We start from the raw sequence: 20,973 nt of genomic DNA on the forward strand, positions 1-20,973 counted from the left end.
AAGGGCCGTGCTTAAACAAAGAAGAACAGAAGAGGAAGAACCTCTAGGACTCCAAAGACAGATTTTTCTTTTTTTCCACTTTAATTTTAATATTTTTTTCTTTACACTTTTAGACCAGAAATGTTTTCTCTGGTCTTGGTGACATTGATATTTATCAGATAGGTTGTACTGAGGTAACTAATATATCTCAGTGACCTAGTACAAGTTATTTCTCGCTGATGCAAAGTTTAATGAGTGGTCATGGGGGCTGAGCTCTACCCTATAACTCAGGATCCAGAATCCTTTTATCTTGTGACGGGATCATGTCAACATAATATGGCTTCCGAGGTCTCCTATGGTGGGGAATGAGTAGGATGGAGAGAGTTTAACAGCTCTTAACTGTTTTGGGCAAGAATTAAAATAACTCACCGTCACGCCATAGGCTATTGGTTAGAATAGGTCATATGGTACCAGCTTTGTGGAAGGGAGGCTAAGAAATGCATAGGAGCTCATGAAATACTCATGAAATAATGGTCTCTGCCACAGTGAACAAAAGGGTTGAGCTGATATACATTTAGTAAGTGGCATGAACATGACCTGATCAATTTTTCAGGCTCTAATCAATTCTGAAGATAATCCTAGGAATAAGGACTCATTGACAAATTTGAATACTCCCTATCTTTTGTTTAAGCACAGATTCTTTACCCTCCACACATTTATGTTTTTCTGTAGACCTACTGACATGAAACATACTGTGCAGAGAGAAGGAAATAGTTTAGCCAAAGAAACCCCAGCTCCTCACGGACTATGGCATTTTGGTCAATGACTAGACCATCTTAATACTGGGAAGTGTAATTATGAATGCTGCTGGTGTTTGATTTGTTCTAAATTCAAAGTTGGTGGTAACATTCTGGCTGTGTTGTGCTATTTTGCAGACAGCAAACATGTTCTACATTGTGATCATGATGGCCATTGTCCTGCTGAGCTTCGGAGTGGCACGCAAGGCCATTCTTTCACCAAAGCAACCACCATCTTGGAGCCTTGCTCGAGATATTGTATTTGAGCCATACTGGATGATATACGGAGAAGTCTATGCTTCAGATATAGATGGTGTGTTGGGGGTTTTGCCACCGTGCAGAAAGCAAACCTTTGTAGATATTCCGAGTTAAAAAAAAAATCTGGAAAATACTCATCTGGATCTTAAAGATGTCAAAAGTTTATGGTATTCTCCTAAGTTAATGTGATAACTTTTGTGTGGAACCATAGGACTGTGATTCATTGTATCCCTCATTCTTGTAAATTCTTTATTTGCAGTTTGTGAAAGCCATCCGTCTTGCCCTCCTGGTTCTTTCCTCACTCCGTTCCTCCAAGCTGTCTACCTCTTCGTGCAGTACATCATCATGGTGAACCTGTTGATCGCTTTTTTCAAGTAGGTTATTTCAGTTAAATATGGTTCTTTTATCTAAATCAAAGTGGGGGCAGGTGTTTTGAGTAGATTCTCATATTTTGAGTCTGTAACCTTTGGTTTTTCTGTGTGCCATTATTTCCCACCTCTTTTCACTGTGGTTTTAAAACATGGGTATGAAACCACTGGTAGGAAGGGGAACAGAGCACAAGGAAAGGAAAATGAAACCCAATAAACGGAGAGAGTAACAAAAGCAGAATGAAAGATCATGCGTCATAGTAAAGTGATAAGTCAGAATCATGGAAGAGTAACTATTGCCGAGACTGAAAGCTGGCTGGGGGTTCTTGATGCGTTTTTTTAACTTGGCTCTAGCATATCTTACTCTTGGCTTCCTTCTTTATCCCTTTTCATTTCTTCTTGGTCTACTTTTCTGGATCATCTCCTTCTCCTCAACCTTTTAACATTGGAACTTCCCTGGGCCTGGACCTTGCTCATCTTTTATTTACATGTTGGCTGGTGACCTTAGTCAGTTTCCTGAAATGCTGCCAAATTCCAATTTATAGTTCCAGCCCATATCTCTTCCTTGAATTCCAGTCTTACAGATCCAACTGCCCCCTTCTTCTGTCAATTGGATGTATAATAGAATTCTAAAAATTCTAAATGTCCAAACTCTAATCGCCTCTTTTTCCAGCATATACTTATTCTCCTTGTCATCTTTCCTAGATCCACGGAGAAGACCATACGTTTCTGTCAAATCTCCCTTTCCCCACTTGTTCCGACCGAAAGCCTTGGAGTCATTCTTAATGCTACTTATATCTCTACCTCTAAACTGTCAGGACTTCCTGTTGACTCTGCCTTCTAGTAGATCCTCAGTCCAACCACCTCTTACCACCCAGTTATTTCTCTGCTTCTATCTTTGGCTCCTGTATTCTCTTATCGACACAGTAGCCCCTAATGGCCCTTTACAAACATGTGTCAGATGACGTCACTACTCTGTTTCAAACCTTCAATGGTTCCCTATTACAAAATTCCTGCCGTGACCTAGGGAGCCCCAGTGAGTTAGTTGGTTTTTCTGCTGCTCTTAAAATCACACATCGCACCACTCTTCCCTCAACCATTTCCTCTCCAATTACACTGCCTTCCGCCCCCCCCCCCCCCCCCCCCCCCCCCCCCCCCCCCCCCCCCCCCCCCCCCCCCCCCCCCCCCCCCCCCCCCCCCCCCCCCCCCGCCACCGATCCCATAGGTTTTCAACTAGCACATGAGTGTTTGCAGTTGCTGTTCCCTCTGCCTGGAATGCGCTTCCTTCAGGTATCAGTGGGGCCCATTCCCTCCCCCGCTTTGCGCTCAGATGCTCCCTTTTTACTCAGGCCCAACTTAAGGATGACATTTGAAAGTGCATCCCCTTGTCCTTCCGCCATCTCTTTGCCAGGCGCCCCGTATTCTTCTTTCTTTGTACCCACTTGTGTATATAGTTTATTTTTTTTTCTTTGTATCTCTTTCATCTACTGGAATATAAGTGCCTCAAGGACGAGATATTGTATTGTCTTTTTTGTTGAAAAAATTTTCCCAAGTGCCAAAAACAATGCATAAACATAGTTGTTTATTTATTTACTTTTTAATTTTATGTTCTTATTTATTTTTGAGAGAGAGAGAGACAGCGTGAGCAGGGGAGGGTCTGAGAGAGAGGGAGACACAGACTCTGAAGCAGGCTCCAGGCTCTGAGCTGTCAGCACAGAGCCCGATGCGGGGCTTGAACTCATAAACGATGAGATCCTGACCTGAAGTCGGACGCTTAACCGACTGAGTCCCCAGGCGCCCCCGTGTCTGTTTAATAGATACAAGAAACGTGTGAAATGATGGGAGGAACTAGTATTTTTTGAAAGCCTCACTTATGCCAGGCAGCATGCTCGATATTTTTTATTCATTGGTTGCCCCACTGAAGAGGGCAAGATGAAAGAAGAGAAACCAGCGCAATGGGATATAAGTAAAGAAATTAGAAAAGTGGAAGCCTGGAGGGAAGCATAATAAATCAGAACAGTGAAAAAAAAAACCGACTATGTTTGTGGATATACGGGAAGACACTCCTTCCTGTTTGTTACAGCCTCATACAGCTGTCGTCTCTTTGAGCCCCACCGTTTTATAAATGTCTAACACATCCGGTGTTCAGTTAGTATAGCTACTGTTTATGACACTTCAAATACTGTTACGAGTGAGTAGGAGATTTTTACCTTACAAAAACGGCAGGTGTCAAAGGAGACATTGAGATATCCTCACATCGACGAGTTGTCTCACTCTAGAGATGAACACCGTGAGGACCAAACAAGCTGAGTAACCCCGGATCTGATGATGTGTCCAGGGGTCCATTCTAGACTCTTTATACCAAGGATTAAAAAAAAAAAAAGACAACAACAACACAAAAACAAAAAATAAAAACCAAAACAAACACCCCCCCAACCACCCTGAAATACCTGTGAAGATCGCCACCTGCTGGCGGATGGCTGTGGTTACACTGGAAGTGACCAGCATTTTATGCTGGTGCTTCTCAAACTTGATGGTGAGGGGGAATTAGCTGGAGGGCTTGCTGAGACACAGATTGCTGTCACGTCTCTGCTGGAGTTTCTGATTCAGTAGTTCTGGGCTACGGCCCATGAATTTACATTTTTAACGTGTCCTCAGGTGGTGCTAGTGCTGTGGTTCAGACCACACTTGGATAACTACTGTTAAAACCCATTTTTCTACCTTTTGGGACAACTGGATGCCTCAATTAAGCTTTGGACTCTTGATTTCAGTTCAGGTCATGATCTCCTGGTCATGACATTGAGCCCACATTGGGCTCCACATTGATGGAACAGAGCCTGCTTCGGATTCTCTCTGTCTCTCCCCTTGCCCCCGCCCCCTGCCCTCTCTCTCAAAACAAAACCAAACCTAGTTTTCTCTTTCCATAGTCTACTTTATGGATTCTGTGAAATTTACCCCTTCCTCTGACTCTAGGCTGGCTTTCTCCAGGATAGTTCTGGTTTCTTCTCTTTATTGTTGCTCCTTTTAGGGCTGCCTTATTTTTATTGGCTACTTTCTGCTGTCCACTCAAGTGCTACTTTACCATCTTTCTCTGTAAAAACTAAACTTTATATTAGCCTGAGCGGACTGTTAAGATAGACATCCTTTTGTGTCCTCTCCCTGTACCTATCATGTTACAGACTTAACGTTAAGTAACTCGGATGATACGTTGTTTTAGAGTAAGCCGACCACCTAGTACAACTTCATGGACAGTTCTGTAACATCATCATTTTACCACCCTACCCACATATTAAAATGAATGTAATTAAAGGGATAATCCAAGGTAGCCTACTCATAAGGGGTTATGTTCATTGTAAAGTTAATCTAAATAGTTTTATCTAGTTTCTAAATAGAAGGTCTCTGGGGTGCCTGGGTGGCTCAGTCGGTTAGGCGTCCGGCTTCAGCTCAGGTCATGATCACACGTTTGTGTGTTCGAGCCCCACGTCAGGCTCTGTGCTGACGGCTCGGAGCCTGGAGCCTGCTTCAGATTCTGTGTCTCCCTCTCTCTCTGCCCCTCCCCACTCATGCTCTGCCTCTCTCTGTCTCAAAAATAAATAAAACACTAAAAAAAAAAAATTTTTTTTTAAATAGAAGGTCTCCTTACTGATTATTTTAAGGTGAATTCACTTTTCTTCCCTGTCTCTTCTTCATTACTATTCTTTCCTTTGGGTACTTTAACTAGGATTATTCTATCAGTTCTCATGTTTGACATTAGGAGATCTCTTCATAAGGTTGATGCTAGAAACATTAATGGTAGTTACTGTGAAGAGTGAATTATGAACTGAAAAGAACTTAAGTGAGAAGAGATGGTGTACCAAGAATAGTGTGAAGTTTCCATTTCTGTCCATTGCATTTAAAACATTAGCATTTTCTCTCTAGTTGTCATTTCTATTTTTTGTTTATTATTCTGATTCGCATATTTTATTGTAGAAGGTGACTAAAGTATCTTTTTGGCTAGAATAAGAATCACAAAGGCAACAGATATTAATTTTATTGGCTAAAGCTGGGAAGATCAGGTGAACCAATCATAAAAGTTGGAAAATAGAGAAAGAATCTGTTATATTTCAGGATGCTGTATTAAAGTTTTATCCTTCTCTTAACTACAACTTACAGTAATGTTTACGTTGATATGAAATCCATTTCCAATAAACTTTGGAAATACAATCGCTACCGCTACATCATGACCTATCACAAGAAGCCTTGGCTGCCACCACCTTTCATCCTGCTGAGCCATATCAGTCTCCTCCTTCGCCGTCTTTGCCATCATCGAGCTCCAAATGACCAAGAAGAGGGTGATGTTGGATTAAGTAAGTTTTCACTGGTGGGGCCCTAGGACGAGAGTAAGGGTGGAGATCCATCGTGAGGACACCCTGGAACATTGTCAGTTACATTCAGGGCACACGATGGGAGGCTCTGGGAGTTCACTGACGATCAACTATCAGTGGAGGCCTTGGGTCTGAGTAAAGTGAGGACCTGGGTCTGAGTAAACACGGTGATCTCATCATGTAGGTGTAGCACGTTTTGCCAAGATTAACTGATACTTTGAAAGAAAGGAATAGGTAGGAACAGAATTTCTGTGTTTTCTCTGCTTACCTGGAAAGGCGTATCAGAGTAACTCCTCAGGAGTAGTCACAGTGACCCAGGCTCATTTCCCTGTTGTGAGAGACGGAACTGAGGTAGAAACGGGTTACAGAAGGTCTTGTGGACTAAGGGAGTTAGATAAGACAGCCTCAGCTTCACTGTTAACCAGAGTCCTGATCTCTGGTTCTCTAATCTGAGAATGGAGGTGAGTCAAGGTGATTCTGTATGGATGTTTCATTTTTCAAGAACAATTCAGTATGCCGAAATATGGATTCTAATTTTTATATTTTTCTTCACTTTTCTTATTTATTTATTTACTTATTTATTTATTTGCAGTGCTTACGTCTACATATTCTGAGAGTCTCCTAGTTCATTTGCTTATCTGTATCTTAACCTGTAGGGCATGACTGTCACCCTAATTGTTACAATGGAACATTTCTTACTGTGGTTTTGCAGATCTTTTGGTAGTTCCTTTCAAACAAGTTCACACTGGGCGCCGTGCCCATTCTTAGATAATTCCTGCATATAAAGGAAATGGGTGGCATAAATCCACGATCCTTTATCTCAATTCCTAAATCCAAAATACCCCTGACAATGGAAAGCTTTTTTTCCCTTCTTAAGTAAGAGACGCATTGGGACAAAAGAGGCTGACAAACTAAAGTGAAGCCATTTACTGTCTTTATCCTTGTGGTGTCAATATTCATTGATTTTGCTGCAGAAATAATGTGTCGGATTTCAGGGTACTGCCCTAGCCTCAGTTAGGGGTTTTACTGCATTTATGCTATAGGTACTATATTACCTTTTTAAAATGAGAAAAGGAAAATTCTGAATTCTAAAACATGCTTGGTTCCAGGAGTTTCAGATCATGGATTGTGCACTATTTATACATTTCTATGGGCTTTTAGGTGGACAGCTGTTATTACAAGGTTGATAAGCTGATATGCTTTTCTTTTTATGCTGGTAATTGGTTCAGTGAAGTATTTTTCTTCTCTTGACTCACTTCAGATTTATTTTTCTTTTTTTTTTAAATTTTAAATTTTAAATTTATTTTTAAATGTTTTTTATTTATTTTTGAGAGACAGAAAGAGACTGTGCAAGCAGGGAAGGGTCAGAGAGACGGGGAGACACAGAATCTGAAGCAGGCTCCAGGCTCTGAGCGGTGAGCACAGAGCCTGACACGGGGCTCGAACCCATGAACCGTGAGATCATGACCTGAACCAAAGTTGGCGGCTTAACCAACTGAGCCACCCAGGTGTTCCCAGAGATTTATTTTTCTTTTCCATCCTCTGCCCCCCAAGAGATTCAGCCTCAATGAGGAAGCCAAAGCACAAATGAAGATAATTTAAAGGCTTATGCTATAACTTTTAGGATTCTAACAGAGTCATGCCAGGCACTGGCTGCAGGACTGCTACAAGTTAATAGTAGAGCATGAACTACTTGGAGATCCTGGAATTGGCTGGGGTTTGGCCAGATCTGGGGCTCACCTTCATCTGGGCTTAGAGGATGATTCCAGTATATAACTAAAGTAAGTTTGCTGGAGCATAGAGGTGTGTTCACTCTGAGTTCTGAAAAATTCTTGAATTTTTGTGAAACTTCTTCCAGTCCGGTTTTGAAGATCGACATTTGCATTTGGGGCTGCAGCGCCACCTGGCGGAATGTCCCGAGAACGCGCCATATGAGCAAGCTGCACCTGTTCCTAGGATCGGTCTTTGGGTTGTTTGCTCTTAGGAATCCACAGATGGATTAAATCACAACTATGAAGTTTCCCATTCATTAGAGATTCTTTAATGCAACCAGGAATTTAGAGTTTTTGAGTGAGGATGCTGGATTTTAGTTCTGAGAGATGCTTTCACACCGTAAAATCCATATTTTTGCCTATTTTGTTGGAAAATAATGGAATGTTTGCATTTCTAGTAAGTTTGAGGGAACTCTAATTTCCCCCCCTAAGTTAAATGATATCACTGAGGGAAGAGAATGCTCCAATTTTTTACCCTTTTTGCAACACCGTTTTTATATTTTCCAAGTATTAGAAACCTGCTTAAGAGTTAATGTATTTTTCTGTTAGGTCAGAGGGAGAGCCAAGGCAGTAGTGGAACGTGATTGTTGAAGTCTGACAGAGAATTGTTTCACACTATTATGTAGCAATGTGTCTTTTTGTGAGTTAATTATAATTACGTCAAGGAAGGTGGACGACCTCAGCCATTGGCTGGCAGTGATGTAACACAGTGCCCTTTCCCCTTGAACCATATTGGGGTTGGGATGCCAGCCCCCTGCACGGTCAAAAATCAGTGTCTAACTTTTGACTCCACCCCCCCCACCGCCCCCCCCAAACTTAATTACTAATAGCCTACTGTTGACCAGAAGCCTTACTGATAACATAAATAGTTAATTAACACATATTGTGGATATTACATGTGCTCGGTACTGAGAATTATAATAAAGTAAGTTGGAGAGAAAAAAGTTAATGGGCGAGAAATACATTTACAGTATTTACTGAAAAATAGTATTTAGTATTTACTGGAAAAAACCCCTCACATATAAGTGAACTTACACAGTTCAAACTGTGTTGTACAAACTCCGTGTAACAACATGAAACTTTCTTACACTCGCCGGATTAATTTAACAGACTTGGACTTCATCTAACCTTGCTTTCAACCTACAGGTTGCTTATTGTCGTTTTGGTAGACAAAACAGTTGTCGGCGGGGGAGGACGGGGGAAAGGCGACCAGATTGTTTTCCCATATGCATATAAACATAGCGAGTTTTTGTAAATGTGTAGAGACACTCTAACCTATGAGCATATTGAACAGAGAGTGTTCCGCACGAGTCATCTTCAAATTCCCATGCCTGTTTATAGAACAAATAGGAAAGATCCAATCTGGTGTTTCTGTTTGCTTCTACACACTGCTTCTCCATTAATACTAAGAATTTTGTGTGACGGGGCGGCAAAGTTTTATCACACAAACTCTGGTTCACTGAGTTTTAAACACAAGTGGAAGGAAAGCGCCCCCGAACTTGGTATCTGCTTCCTATTAAAGGCAAATCATGGGTTTGTTGAATGTGCCATTCTTATTTATGCAGAACTCTACCTGAGTGAGGAGGATCTGAAGAGACTTCATGACTTTGAAGAGCAGTGTGTGGAAATATACTTCCACGAGAAGATGGAAAGACTGAATTATAGCTGTGATGAACGAATCCGAGTAACATCAGAAAGGTAAACGTTGGGGGTTTTTTCCAGCTTCCCAAACCTGATTCCACTAGAATGTCTAAAGAGGTAGAAACATATATTTTGAAAACCAGAAGTTTAGATTCTGTAAAGTTTTCTCTGGCTGCGTATAATATTTATGGAATCGATGTGTCTTTATTGAGGACCTACTATGTATGTTCTAGACGCTCTTCTATTCACCAGAGATCAGTGATGACTAAGTGACAAGAGTCCCTGCCTTCACAGGACTTGTGTTCTAGCATGTGCAGGTAGACCAGTAAGGGGTCAAGGGTGGAGGACAGATAATGAACAAGAAAGCACATACAAATTTGTAATTTAATATCAGACAGTTAAGTAGAGATTAAGGAAAATAAAGTTGCATAAGGGTATAGAAGACGATGGGAGTGAGCCCATTGGGGGTTGGGTTGGACTTCTTGGGGTAGCCTGGGGCAGCGAGGTCACTGAGGAGAGGGAGAAGCGGGGAGCTGAGAGAGGGGAGGGCCCAGCAGAGACATCCAGCGGGAGGGCGCACGCACCCGGTGGAAGGAACAGCAGATGCTGATGCGCGAGGCAGCCAGGTGCGTCCCTGGGCAGCAGGTAGGCCTGGAGAAGACTGAGGGCCGCGTGCTGGTAGAGCTGGGGAGATGGGAACAGGTGAGGTTCTCTTGTTTTGCTTCCACATGGAGATGACAGAATAAATGGGTATGGTCCTAGAAGAGATTCACCGGCGAGCGAGAGACTGCAGGCACAGGAGGGAGGAGGTGATTTGCTGAAGTGAAGTCCCAAGGGAGGACTGCTTACTGCAGGTCCTGGGTGTCGCCCACAAGTAGGGCGCCTGGAGAGAGGATGGCCTGGGTTCCGAGGTTTGAGGAAAGAGAAGCTACATTGGAGAAAGTGCACGTTCTCAGAAACTGTAGGATCAAAGCCACCTTGGGTGACCGTGCGTCTGTGGCACTGGGTTAAAATATGGAAGACTGCGGGATTGCATGCGTTTTGTTTTTAAAACATAGAATTGTTTTTGTAACCAGAAGTGTTCCCTCGTTTTCAAATATACACGGCCCTGACTATAAAACGCTATACCTGGGATATCTGGGTGGCTCAGTCACTTAAGTGTCTGACTTTTGATTTTGGCCCAGGTCACGATCTCATGGTTTGTGAATTCAAGCCCCGTGTTGGGCTCTGCCCTGACAACACAAAGCCTGCTTGGGATTCTCTCCCTCTGTCTCTGCCCCTCCCCTGCTCATTCTCTCTCTTCTCTCAAAATAAATAAACATTAAAAAAATAAAATAAAGTCTTCTACCTAATAATGCATGTATTTTTTCTGATGTCCAAGTGCATAGATAATGAATCCTTCATTAAATTACACAAAGAAACTATAAATGATTCACTAGGGGCACAAGTCAAATTCCTGCCCTTTTCAATTGACATCATATTATGTAGATATGTATTTAGGTGGCTGATTGGATCTCAGACCAAATTTTATACTGAGAATAACATATCACAAAGAATTGGTTTGTGAGCCCACAAAATTTTATTTTCTTTAATTAATATCTTTAGGCCAAAGGTTGAGGAGCTTTTTGTAACCTTTTTCCTCTTCTGCACATTCTGCCTCCTTTATCGATATGATCACCAAGTTCCGTGGGCCAGCCTGGCCCTCAGTCTTCCCAGAAGCGCACACCCAGATGGGAGTTGGTAGACCCAGGCGGAAGACCCGCGCCTGCCATTTCCTGCCTCTCTGTACTTGGGCAGATTTACTCTGGGCCTTTTTGTTTGTTTGTTTGTAAGATGTGCCCAAAGTAGACATCCCCTTAGAGGTGTTGAGGAAGACATGAGGTAGCACAGAGGGGCCATGTGGCAGGGTGCTGGTCTGATGAAGGTAAGTACCTATCATAAGGGTGTGATGAAAGTAAAAATAGGCTCTGGAGCCTTCAGGTATCGGGCGTTTGACTTCAGCTCAGGTCATGATCTCACAGCTCATGGGTTCAAGCCCCACATTGATCTATGCTGACAGCTCAGAGCCTGGAGCCTGCTTCAGATTCTCTGTCTCCCTCGCTCTCTGCCTCTCCCCTGCTCATGCTGTCTCTCTTCCTCTCAAAAATAAATAAACATTAAAAAAAAGGCTCTCTTTTTAAATACTTCTTCTCTTTTAAACCTTAAAAGAGGAATAAATCAATAAGATGATGTCCCTGCCCTATGTTATGAATGAGGACAAGGTCATGGAGAGCCCTTACATTACACTGTAAACTAAGGAAGGACTTTTACGTGGTCAGATATGGGCAGATGTACCTTCTGGGCAGATTCCCTGAGTTACGGTGTGGATTTGAGGTGTCAGAACTGGGAGCATGGAGACCACTTGAGGGATGGATGCAGCAGGAAGATGAGTCCCAAGTACTAGCCGAACTAGCCATGATGGGATTGGAAGAGGTTCTTAGTCTGTTCAGACTGTTATAATGAAGTGCTACAGGCTGGGTGGCTTGTAAGTGGCAGAAAGTTACTGCTTGCAGTGTTGGAGGCTGTCCAAGATCAGTGTGCCAGCACGGTTGGGTGACTGTCCCCCTCTGGGTTGTAGACATCATATTGAACCTCACATGGTGGAGGGGGTGAGGGAAGTCTGTGAGATGTCTTTGATAAAGTCACTAATTCCACCTTCACGACCAAATCACCTCCCAAAGGCCCTACCTACTAATATATCACCTTGGGGGCTTAGAATTCCAACCTGTGAATTTCAGGGACACCTAAGCATTCAGACTGTAACAGAAGGGAGGAATAAAGACATGTTTAGAAAGGGCAGTTCATTAGGGGAGTTAGGGATTGGACATGCAGCCGAGGGAGAGGGTGGAGTCGAGGGGGTAGCGGGGGTAATTAGGTGAAAGGTGGCACCACCATGAAAAAAAAATGTGCAAAAGACATGGGGAGGGGGCAAGTGGTGAGTTTTAGCTTTGTTGAGTTTTAGTTTTGTTGATTCTTCTGGTACACTGAGCCAGAGGTTTCTGGGAGGTATTAGATGTAAGGAAATCCTGAGGCAAAGATTGAACTGGACAAGGAGATTTGGGAGTCGTCTGCCCCTTGTGATAAAATAAAACCATTAAAGAGGAAGCGAGTATGCCCAGGAAGCAAGAAGAGTAAGGAAACTCAGGGGGTTGAGGGTGCGGCCATGAAGGGTACCAAACCTGTAGAATGGACCAAGAACTAGGAGCCTGTGGAGAAGACCAAGCAGAGTCTATCAGAGGAGAATAGGGACAACTAGGAAATGATAGTATTATGAGCCAAATTAATATAGTATGAAAACTTGAGAAGTAGACCTTTATGAGCAAATAATTAAATAATAGTAATAGTGGTGTTGTTGTTGTTGGTGGTGGTGGTGGTGGTGGTGGTGGTGGTGGTGATGGTGGTGGTGGTGGTGGTGGTGATGGTGGTGGTGGTGGTGGTGGTGATGGCGGTGGAGGTCGTGGGTAGTGGCAGTAGTAGTAGTAAGCCTAACACCATCAATCATCATATTCCGTTATATTCCTCTTGATTTTTTTCCTTGGGATTTGAGTAGAGAAGGATTAGAAGATAGATGGGTATGTAGCTTCTGAAAAATATTCCAGAGGTTTTCATGGGCTCTAGAATTTGATTATGGAGACCCGATTTTTCAGAACATCATCCATCAATTTTCCCTGTTGATAGAGCGACCTCACCAGCCTTTGCTTACATGGTTGGCCTTGGTGAGGTAGTCTCTGGGAAGCTTGCCACAGGGGTGTGGGAGGGAGAGAAGAATACCTTCCTAAGGATGCTGAGCCGGTAGTTTGAAGGAGGGAAGGGAGGTTATTTGCATGGTCACCTGCCTGTAAAGAAGAGATCTCCTCTATTCTTACAGAATTGAGTTGTGGGACTAGAAAAAGAGAAGTATTAAGGCTGTTTTATGTCTTCCCTTACTGGAACACTGGTTATTTTTGACCCTAGTAATATAAGCCAGCATTTCCGCCTCTCTGTTCTGTGGAGAATTTTTATTTTGTTTAATGTTTTTGTTTAAATTTTGCTTGAAGTTAACATGTAGGGTGATATTGGTTTCAGGAATAGAAATTAGTGATTCATCACTTATGTATGATACCCAGTGTTCATCACAAGTGTCCTCTTTAATGCCTATTACCCATTTAGACCATCCCTTACCCACCTCCCTTCCAGTAACCCTAATAGTTTTCCATAGTTAAAAGTCTCTTATGGTTTGCCTTCCTTTTTTAACTAACCCCTTTCCCTATGTTCATCTGCTTTGATTCTTAAATTTCACATATGACTGAAATCCTATGGTATTTGTCTTTCTCTGACTTATTTTATGTAGCATAATACACTCTAGCTCCATCCACATTGTGGCAAATGGCAAAATTTCATTCTTTTTGATAGCTGGATAATATTTCATTATACATATATTCCACATCTTCATTATCTACCATCATTGGATGCACATTTGGGCTCGTTCCATAGTTTGGCTATCGTTGATAATGCTGCTATAAACATCGGGGAACAGCCCCTTCAAATCAGTTATTTTGTACCCTAAGGGTAAATACCTAGCAGTGCAATTGCTGGGTCATAGGGTAGTTCTATTTTTAACTTTTCGAGGAACCCCCATACTGTTTTCCAGAGTGGCTGCCTCAGTTTGCATTCTCACCAACAGTGTGGGAGGGTTTCATTTTCTCCACATCCTTGCCAGTGTCTGTTGTTTCCTGTGTTGTTAATTTTAGCAATTCTGGCAGGTGTGAGGTGGTATCTCATTGTAGTTTTGATTTGTATTTCCCTGATGATGAGTGACGTTGAGCATCTTTTCATGTGTCTATTGGCCATCTGGATATCTTCTTTAGAAAAGTGTCTATTCATGTCTTCTGCCCATTTCTTAACTGGATTATTCACTTTTCCGGTATTAAGTTTGATAAGTTCCTTACAGATTTTGGCACTTTGTCAGATACATCATTTGCAAATATCTTCTCCATTCTGTAGGTTGCCTTTTAATTTTGTTGATTGTTTCCTTCTCTGTGCAGAAGCCATTAATCTTGATGAAGTCCTAAGTTCATTTTTGGTTTTGCTTCCATTGCTTCAGGAGATGTGCCTAATAAAAAGATGATATGGCTGATGTCAAAGAAGTTGCTGCCTGTGTTCTCCTCCAGAATTTTGATGGTTTCCTTTCTCACATTCACATCTTTCATCCATTTTGAATTAGTTTTTGTGTATAGTGTAAGAGAGTGATCCAATTTCATTCCTTTGCATGTTGCTCCAGTTTTCTCAATCCACTTGTTGAAAAGACTGTCTTTTTTCCCCTCCATTGGATATTCTTTCCTGGTTTGTCAAAAATTAGGTGACTTTATAGTTGTGGGTCCATTCCTGGGTTTTCTGTTCTGTTCCATTGATCTGTGTGTCTGTTTTTGTGCCAGTACCATACTGTCTTGATCACTACAGCTTTGTAATGTAGCTTGAAGTCTGGATTATGATGCCTCCAGCTTTGCTTCGTTTTTCAGGATTGTTTTGACTATTCAGGGTCTTTTGTGGTTCCACACAAATTTTAGGATTGTTTGCTCTATCTCTGTGAGAAATGCCAATGATATTTGATAGAAATTGTATTAAATGTGTAGATTGCTTTGGGTAGTATAGACATTTTAACAGTATTTGTTCTTCCAGTCTATGAGCATGGAATACTTTTCCATTTATTTGTGTCTTCTTCAATTTCTTTCATAAGCATTTTATGGTTTTCAGAGTACAGATCTTTTACCTCTTTGGTTAGATTTATTCTTTAGTATCTTAAGATTTTTCTATGCAATTACAAATGGAATCCATTTCTTGATTTTTCTTATTCCTACTTCATTATTGGTGTATAGAAATGTAACAGATTTCTGTGCATTGATTTTATATCCTATGACTTTGCTGAATCCATGTATCAGTTCTAGCAATTTTTTTTTGGTGGAGTCTTTCAAGTGTCTACATAGAGTATCATATCATCTGTGAAGAGTGAAAGTTTGACTACTTTCTTGCCAATTTGGATGCCTTTTATTTCGGGGACTTTGTCTGGTTTTGGAATCAAGGTAATGCTGGTCTCATAGAATGAGTTTGGAAGTTTTCCTTCCATTTTTAGTTTTTGAAACAATTTGTGAAGAATAGGTATTAACTCTTATGTCAAATGTTTGATAGAATTCCCCTGGAAAGCCATGTGGCCCTAGACTTTTGTTTGTTGGGAGATTTTTTTTATTATTGATTCAATGTCTTTGCTGGTTTTTTGTTATGTTCAAATTTTTCTATTTATTCCTGTTTCAGGAATATGTTATAGTTGATAGTTTATATGTTTCTAGGAATTTATTTCTTCCAGATTGCCCAATTTGTTGGCTCATAGTATTCTCCTATAACTGTATTTCTGTGGTGTTGGTTGTGATCTCTCCTCTTTCATTCACGATTTTGTTTATTTGGGTTTTTTCTCTTTTCTTTTGATAAGTTTGGCTAAGGGATTATGAATTTTATTAATTCTTTCAAAGAACAAGCTCCTAGTTTAATTCATCTGTTCTACTGTTTGTTTTATTTGTTTGGATGTTTCTACATAATTTATTTCTGTTCTAATCTTTATTATTTTCCTTCTTCTGCTGACTTTAGACTTTGCTGTTCCTTTTCTGGCCCCTTTATGTGTAAGGTTATGTTGAGTATTAAAATTTAAGACTTTTCTTTATTCTTGAGGAGGACCTATATAATTCCCTCTTATGACTGTTTTTGCTGCATCCCAAAGGTTTTGGACTGTTGTGTTTTCATTTTTCTTTGCTTCCATGTATTTTTTAATTTCTTTTTTACTTTCCTGGTTAACCCATTCATATTTTACTAGGATATTCTTTAACCATCATATATTTGTTGTCTTCCCCAACTTTTTCTTTTGGTTCATGTCAAGTTTCATAGCATTGTGGTGAGGTATGCAAGGTATTATTTCAGTTGGTTTTTATTTCCACTTGTTGAAGCCTGATTTGTAAGCCAGTATGTGATATATTCTGGAGAATGTTCCATGTGCTTTTGAGAAGAATGTGTATTCTGCTTTAGGATGAAATGTTCTGAATATTATCTATTAAGTCTGTCTGGTCTGGTGTGTCATTCAAAGCCATTGTTTCCTTGTTGATTTTTTGCTAGATGATCTGCCTGTTGCTCTAAGTGGGGTGTTAAAGTCCCCTACTCTGCTTGTATTATTATCAATGAGTTTCTTTATGTTTGTTATTAATTTATTTATATATTTGGTTGCTTTCAAGTTGGGGACGTAAATATTTACAATTGTTAGATCTTGGTGGATAGACCTTAATTATGATATAGTGTCCTTCCATATCTTTTGTGACAATCTTTGGTTTAAAATCCAGTTTGTTGGAGGTAAGTATCACTACTCCAGCTTTCTTTTGACTTCCATTAGCACGATAAATTTTTTCTCCAACCCCTCACTTTCTATCTTCAGGTGTTTTTAGGTCTAAAATGAGTCTCTTGTAGGCAGCATATAAATGGAACTTAAAAAAAAATCCATTCTGATACGCTGTCTCTTTGATTGGAGCACTTAGTCCATTTACAGTCAGAGGGATTATTAATAGATATGAATTTAGTGCCATTGTATTACCCATAAAGTCGGTGTTTCTGGAGATGTTCTCTGTTCCTTTCTAGTCTTTGTTTCATTTGGTCTTTCTTTCCCAATCGAAAAGTCCTCTTTAATATTTCTTTGAAGTTTATTTTTTTATTTTGAGAGAAAGAGAGAGAGAGAGAGAGAGAGAGAGAAAGAGATTGAGAGAGAGAGAGAGAGAGAGAAAGCATGAGCAGGGCAGGGGCAGAGAAAGAGACACAGAGAGAATTACGAGATCATGACCTGAGTTGAGGTCAAGAGTTGGAGATTTAACCAACAGTCATCCAGGCGTGTGCGCGTGTGCGCGCGCACACACACACACACACACACACACACACACATACACACCTTTATTTATTACAAGGCTGGTTTAGTAGTCACAAACTCCTTTAGTTTTTTGATCTCTCCTTTTATTCTGAATGATGACCTTGCTGGATAAAGTATTCTTGGCTGCATATTTTTCTTATTCAGCATGTTGAATATACCCTGCCACTCCCTTCTGGCCTACCAAGTTTCTGTGGGTGAGATCTGCTGCAAACCTGATTTGTCTTCTCTTTGTAGGTTAGGGACTTCTTTTCCCTTGGTGCTTTTAGGATTCTTTCCTTATCTCTGTATTTTGCAAATTTTAATATGATATGTCTTGGTGTTGGCCTGCTTTTATTGACGTTGATGGGAGTTCTTTCTGCCTCCTGGATTTGAATGTCTGTTTTCTTCCCTGATTAGGGAAGTTTTCAGCTATAATTTGTTCAAATGAAACTTCTGGCCCTTTTCCCTTCTTTTCTTTTGGAAATCCTATGATACGAATGCTATTGTGCTTTATGGAATCACTGAGTTCCCTAAATCTACATTTGTGATCCAGTACAGTTTTTTCCCCTCTTCTTTTCAGCTCATTGTCTTCCATAATTGTATCTTCCGTATCATATATTTGTTTCTCTGCTTCTTCCATTCTTATTGTCATTACATCCAGTCAGTTTTGCATCTCAGTCATAGCATTTCTTCTTTTGGTCTGACTAGTGTTTAGGTCTTTTATCTCTGGTAAGGGACTCCCTGGTGTCCTCTTTGCTTTTCTCAAGTCTGGTTACTATCCTTGTGGCTGTTGTTTTACATTCTGGTTCAAGCATATTACTTGTATGTGTTTTGATTAGATCCCTGACCATGACTTCTTCTTACTCTTTGTTTTGGAATGGATTCCTCCATCTTGGCATTTAGTCTAGGTCTCTGTCTTCTGTGTGTTAGGAACGCCTGGTGTGTTTCTTGCTCCTTAGGGTAATGGCTATCTTAAGAGGAGGTCATATACTGGCCAGGGCCTGGCACTTTAGGAAGTGTTTTTGGTGTATGCTGTGTGTACTGTGCTGTTGTTTTTGCTGCTCTTTCCCTTAGGTCAGTCTTCTGCTGTTTCTTCTTCTCTGCAGTGGGGAGTATTAGGACCTTGTCCACTGTGTTGCATGTTTTAACTAGGTGTGTTTTGGTCTCCTTGTTAAAAGAAGCTAGATCCTATTTCCCCTGTTGCTAAAGCTTTGCAGCACTTTATGGTAAGTAGACTTGGTGCTGGTCTTCTGGGGGAGGGGCTCGCTGTTGCCCTGCCTCTGAGGCACACTTGCCTAGATCAGAAGCAGCTGCAGAGTGCAGGGGGCGAGGCTTCATGTAAGCAAGCCTCCACTGTGGGTTTCGTGTCCCTCTCTGAAGTCTGTCCACGCTGACGGTGGGAGTGAACAATGACATCAGCCTGCTGTCACCCCACAGGGGAGCTCGTGCTCATGCTCGCTGTTCAGGAAGCCCTCACAGGGGACTGAACAATCCCACCCCTCGCATCCCAGGCTTCTGTCAGGTATCTGCCTTCACCCTGTCTATGTCCGAGCCATCTGTCCATGTGGCAGCACAGTGCTCCTGTGTTTAATTCAGGATTGCTGGTTGGGTTTCAAAAATCCAAATGTTAGAGGCCTGCGATGGCAGGGACTCACCTTGACAATCTGAGGGAGGGTCTTGCTGCACTGTGGCAGGTGCCTGTTTGTCCCAGAAGGGCAGTTCCATGAACAAGCAGGGGCTTGAAGTTTATGGTCAAGTGCAGTGAAAAGCCAGCATCCAGGTGAGCTGCCCCCAGCAGGCACCTCTGCTCCTATGCCAATGAGTAGGGTGCTCAGGGGTGCGTGCTGGCTCTTTTGTTTCCTGAAAGCGCTGCCTCTCCCAAATGCACTCCACAAAGGGGAGCTTTCTCTCCCAGTGTGACCTGGGGCATCCTCAGAAACCGCTGTCTGCTTCCAGCCTCTGCCCTCCCATCCAGGAACACCTCTGTGCCTGCCAGGCTCCACCTTGGCCATGCCACTGACTTCTCAACCTTCAGACTCTGAGCTCTACTGCTGGTAAAAACTCGTGATAGTCAGCCCCTCTTGTGTTCCTGGTCGGTGGTTATGGGGAGGTGTTTTCCTTGCACAGTTCCCCTGTGTTCTAGTCTCTTTCTCTCTCTTTCTCTCTTCTGTCCCTTATCACAAATCCCTCCCCGCTGCAGAATTTCCTGATCATGTGTCCGCACCTCCTCCTTCCATGATGTGACCCTTGGTCTCCTCAGATAGATTTCCTGGGTGTTCAGAGTGATTTGATATTTAGCTCACTGATTTGAGGGACAAGGCAAGCATAGGGTCCTTCCTCCCACTGCACCATCTTACCTGAAAATGCCACATTTTAAAACAAGTTGCATTGTGACTCAGTAGTTATCACTTAAGCGGATCCTGTCATTATTTTTGCCGTGAAACCTTACTGAGGAACATTTGGGTACACCTCCCAGCCTGGGACACTTTGGTGTAATGTGTTTAACACTTTCCAGGCCTCGAAGGCTCCCATGAGGACTCTGCCTGGATCCCCAGTGAGTTGCTGAGAGGTGCCATAGGGCAGGGGTTAATGCCGCTGAATGTGGAGTCAGACTGTCTGGGTTTGAGGCCTCACTCTGTCCCCACCCATGTGACCGGCTTAACCTCTTTTATGAAAAGGATAATAGTAATGCCTACATTATAGGGTTGTTATGCAGAGGAAGTAAAACAGTAATGTAGAGCCTTTGTAAAATGCCTGGCACACGGTAAGCACTCAGTGAGCATGATGATTGTCATGTTGATTATCACTATACTCCTTATAGCCTTATTTTAAAACGTCTTGTTCAAAGACCCACAATTAAACCATAACCATACTGGCCTTCCCTCTACCCTCAAGCCTTGCACAGGGGGAGCCAGACTTGTAAGAATGTCTTTTACATGTAAGAATGGCTGAAAGTTTAGATTAAATTAATGTAGTCGGTGGCTGAGGAATATAATTAAGACATGTTTCCCGGGACATAATGCTTTGAAATCCCCAGTGCCTGTGAAAGCAGGAGGCCCCGACGTGAGGGTGACCAGGTTATTTGTCTAACGGTCTCTAGTGTAGCCTGTTACCTGTTGCCGTGAATAGTCGCGCTTCCATTGTGTCCATCCCACGGCACTGCTGCTAATGGAACTTAATGAGCCTCCATTACTGCTGTTCAGACCATACTGTTTTTGAATCAGATGAAACAGTGTGCTAGACGGAGTGGCTCTAATTAAGCATATTTGGAAAGGAATATACATATGTTTTGTACTCTGCCCCTCATCATCTCTGCCAATTCTAGTTTTGCAGGTTCCAGAGGGTCAGGAAGCATTTATCAAGCCTCCATTGAGTTACAGAAGTTGAATTCTATAGCAGAAGTTAGAAAGAGAGGGCTCCACCTGCATGTCATAAACACAGAAAATATCACCCTCTTCATTGTTCAGTGCCTATCTGCCAAGCTCCCCGAAAGAAGTGGAGGATTCTCAATCCATATGACTTGAGGCAGATTCGAGAGAGGGAAGTCTCACACTATTTTGGCAAGTGCTTGTTGCCACTGAAGGCTAAATTCTTCATAGTATAATCACGGCTTCTTCCAGTCCCCACATAAGACTGGGGATCATTTTTTTTTAAGTTTATTTATTTACTTTGAGAAAGAGAGAGACAAAGGTGCAGAGAGAGAATCCCAGGCAGGCTCTGTGCTGATAACCAGTGCAGGGCTTGATCTCATAAACCATGGGATCCTGACCTGAGCCAATATCAAGAGTCAGACACTTAACCAACGAGGCCACTCTGGCACCCCTAGTTTATTTGTTTATCAAA

At 41.9% G+C, this 20,973-nt stretch overlaps 1 protein-coding gene across 1 annotated transcript in view; it reads left to right on the forward strand.

Annotated features, from left to right (window-relative positions):
- The window catches only part of TRPM6 (transient receptor potential cation channel subfamily M member 6), a 197,393-nt gene that overhangs the window by 135,906 nt on the left and 40,514 nt on the right, over positions 1-20,973 (forward strand). Inside the window, exons 25-28 of the mRNA XM_029919758.1 lie at positions 915-1,089; positions 1,294-1,408; positions 5,555-5,748; positions 9,104-9,236. Of these exons, the coding sequence (XP_029775618.1) occupies positions 915-1,089; positions 1,294-1,408; positions 5,555-5,748; positions 9,104-9,236 (617 nt within the window). The remainder of the gene's footprint in view (positions 1-914; positions 1,090-1,293; positions 1,409-5,554; positions 5,749-9,103; positions 9,237-20,973) is intronic.

The sequence above is a fragment of the Suricata suricatta genome, chromosome 13, assembly GCF_006229205.1.
Source record: "Suricata suricatta isolate VVHF042 chromosome 13, meerkat_22Aug2017_6uvM2_HiC, whole genome shotgun sequence".
NCBI lineage: Eukaryota > Metazoa > Chordata > Mammalia > Carnivora > Herpestidae > Suricata > Suricata suricatta.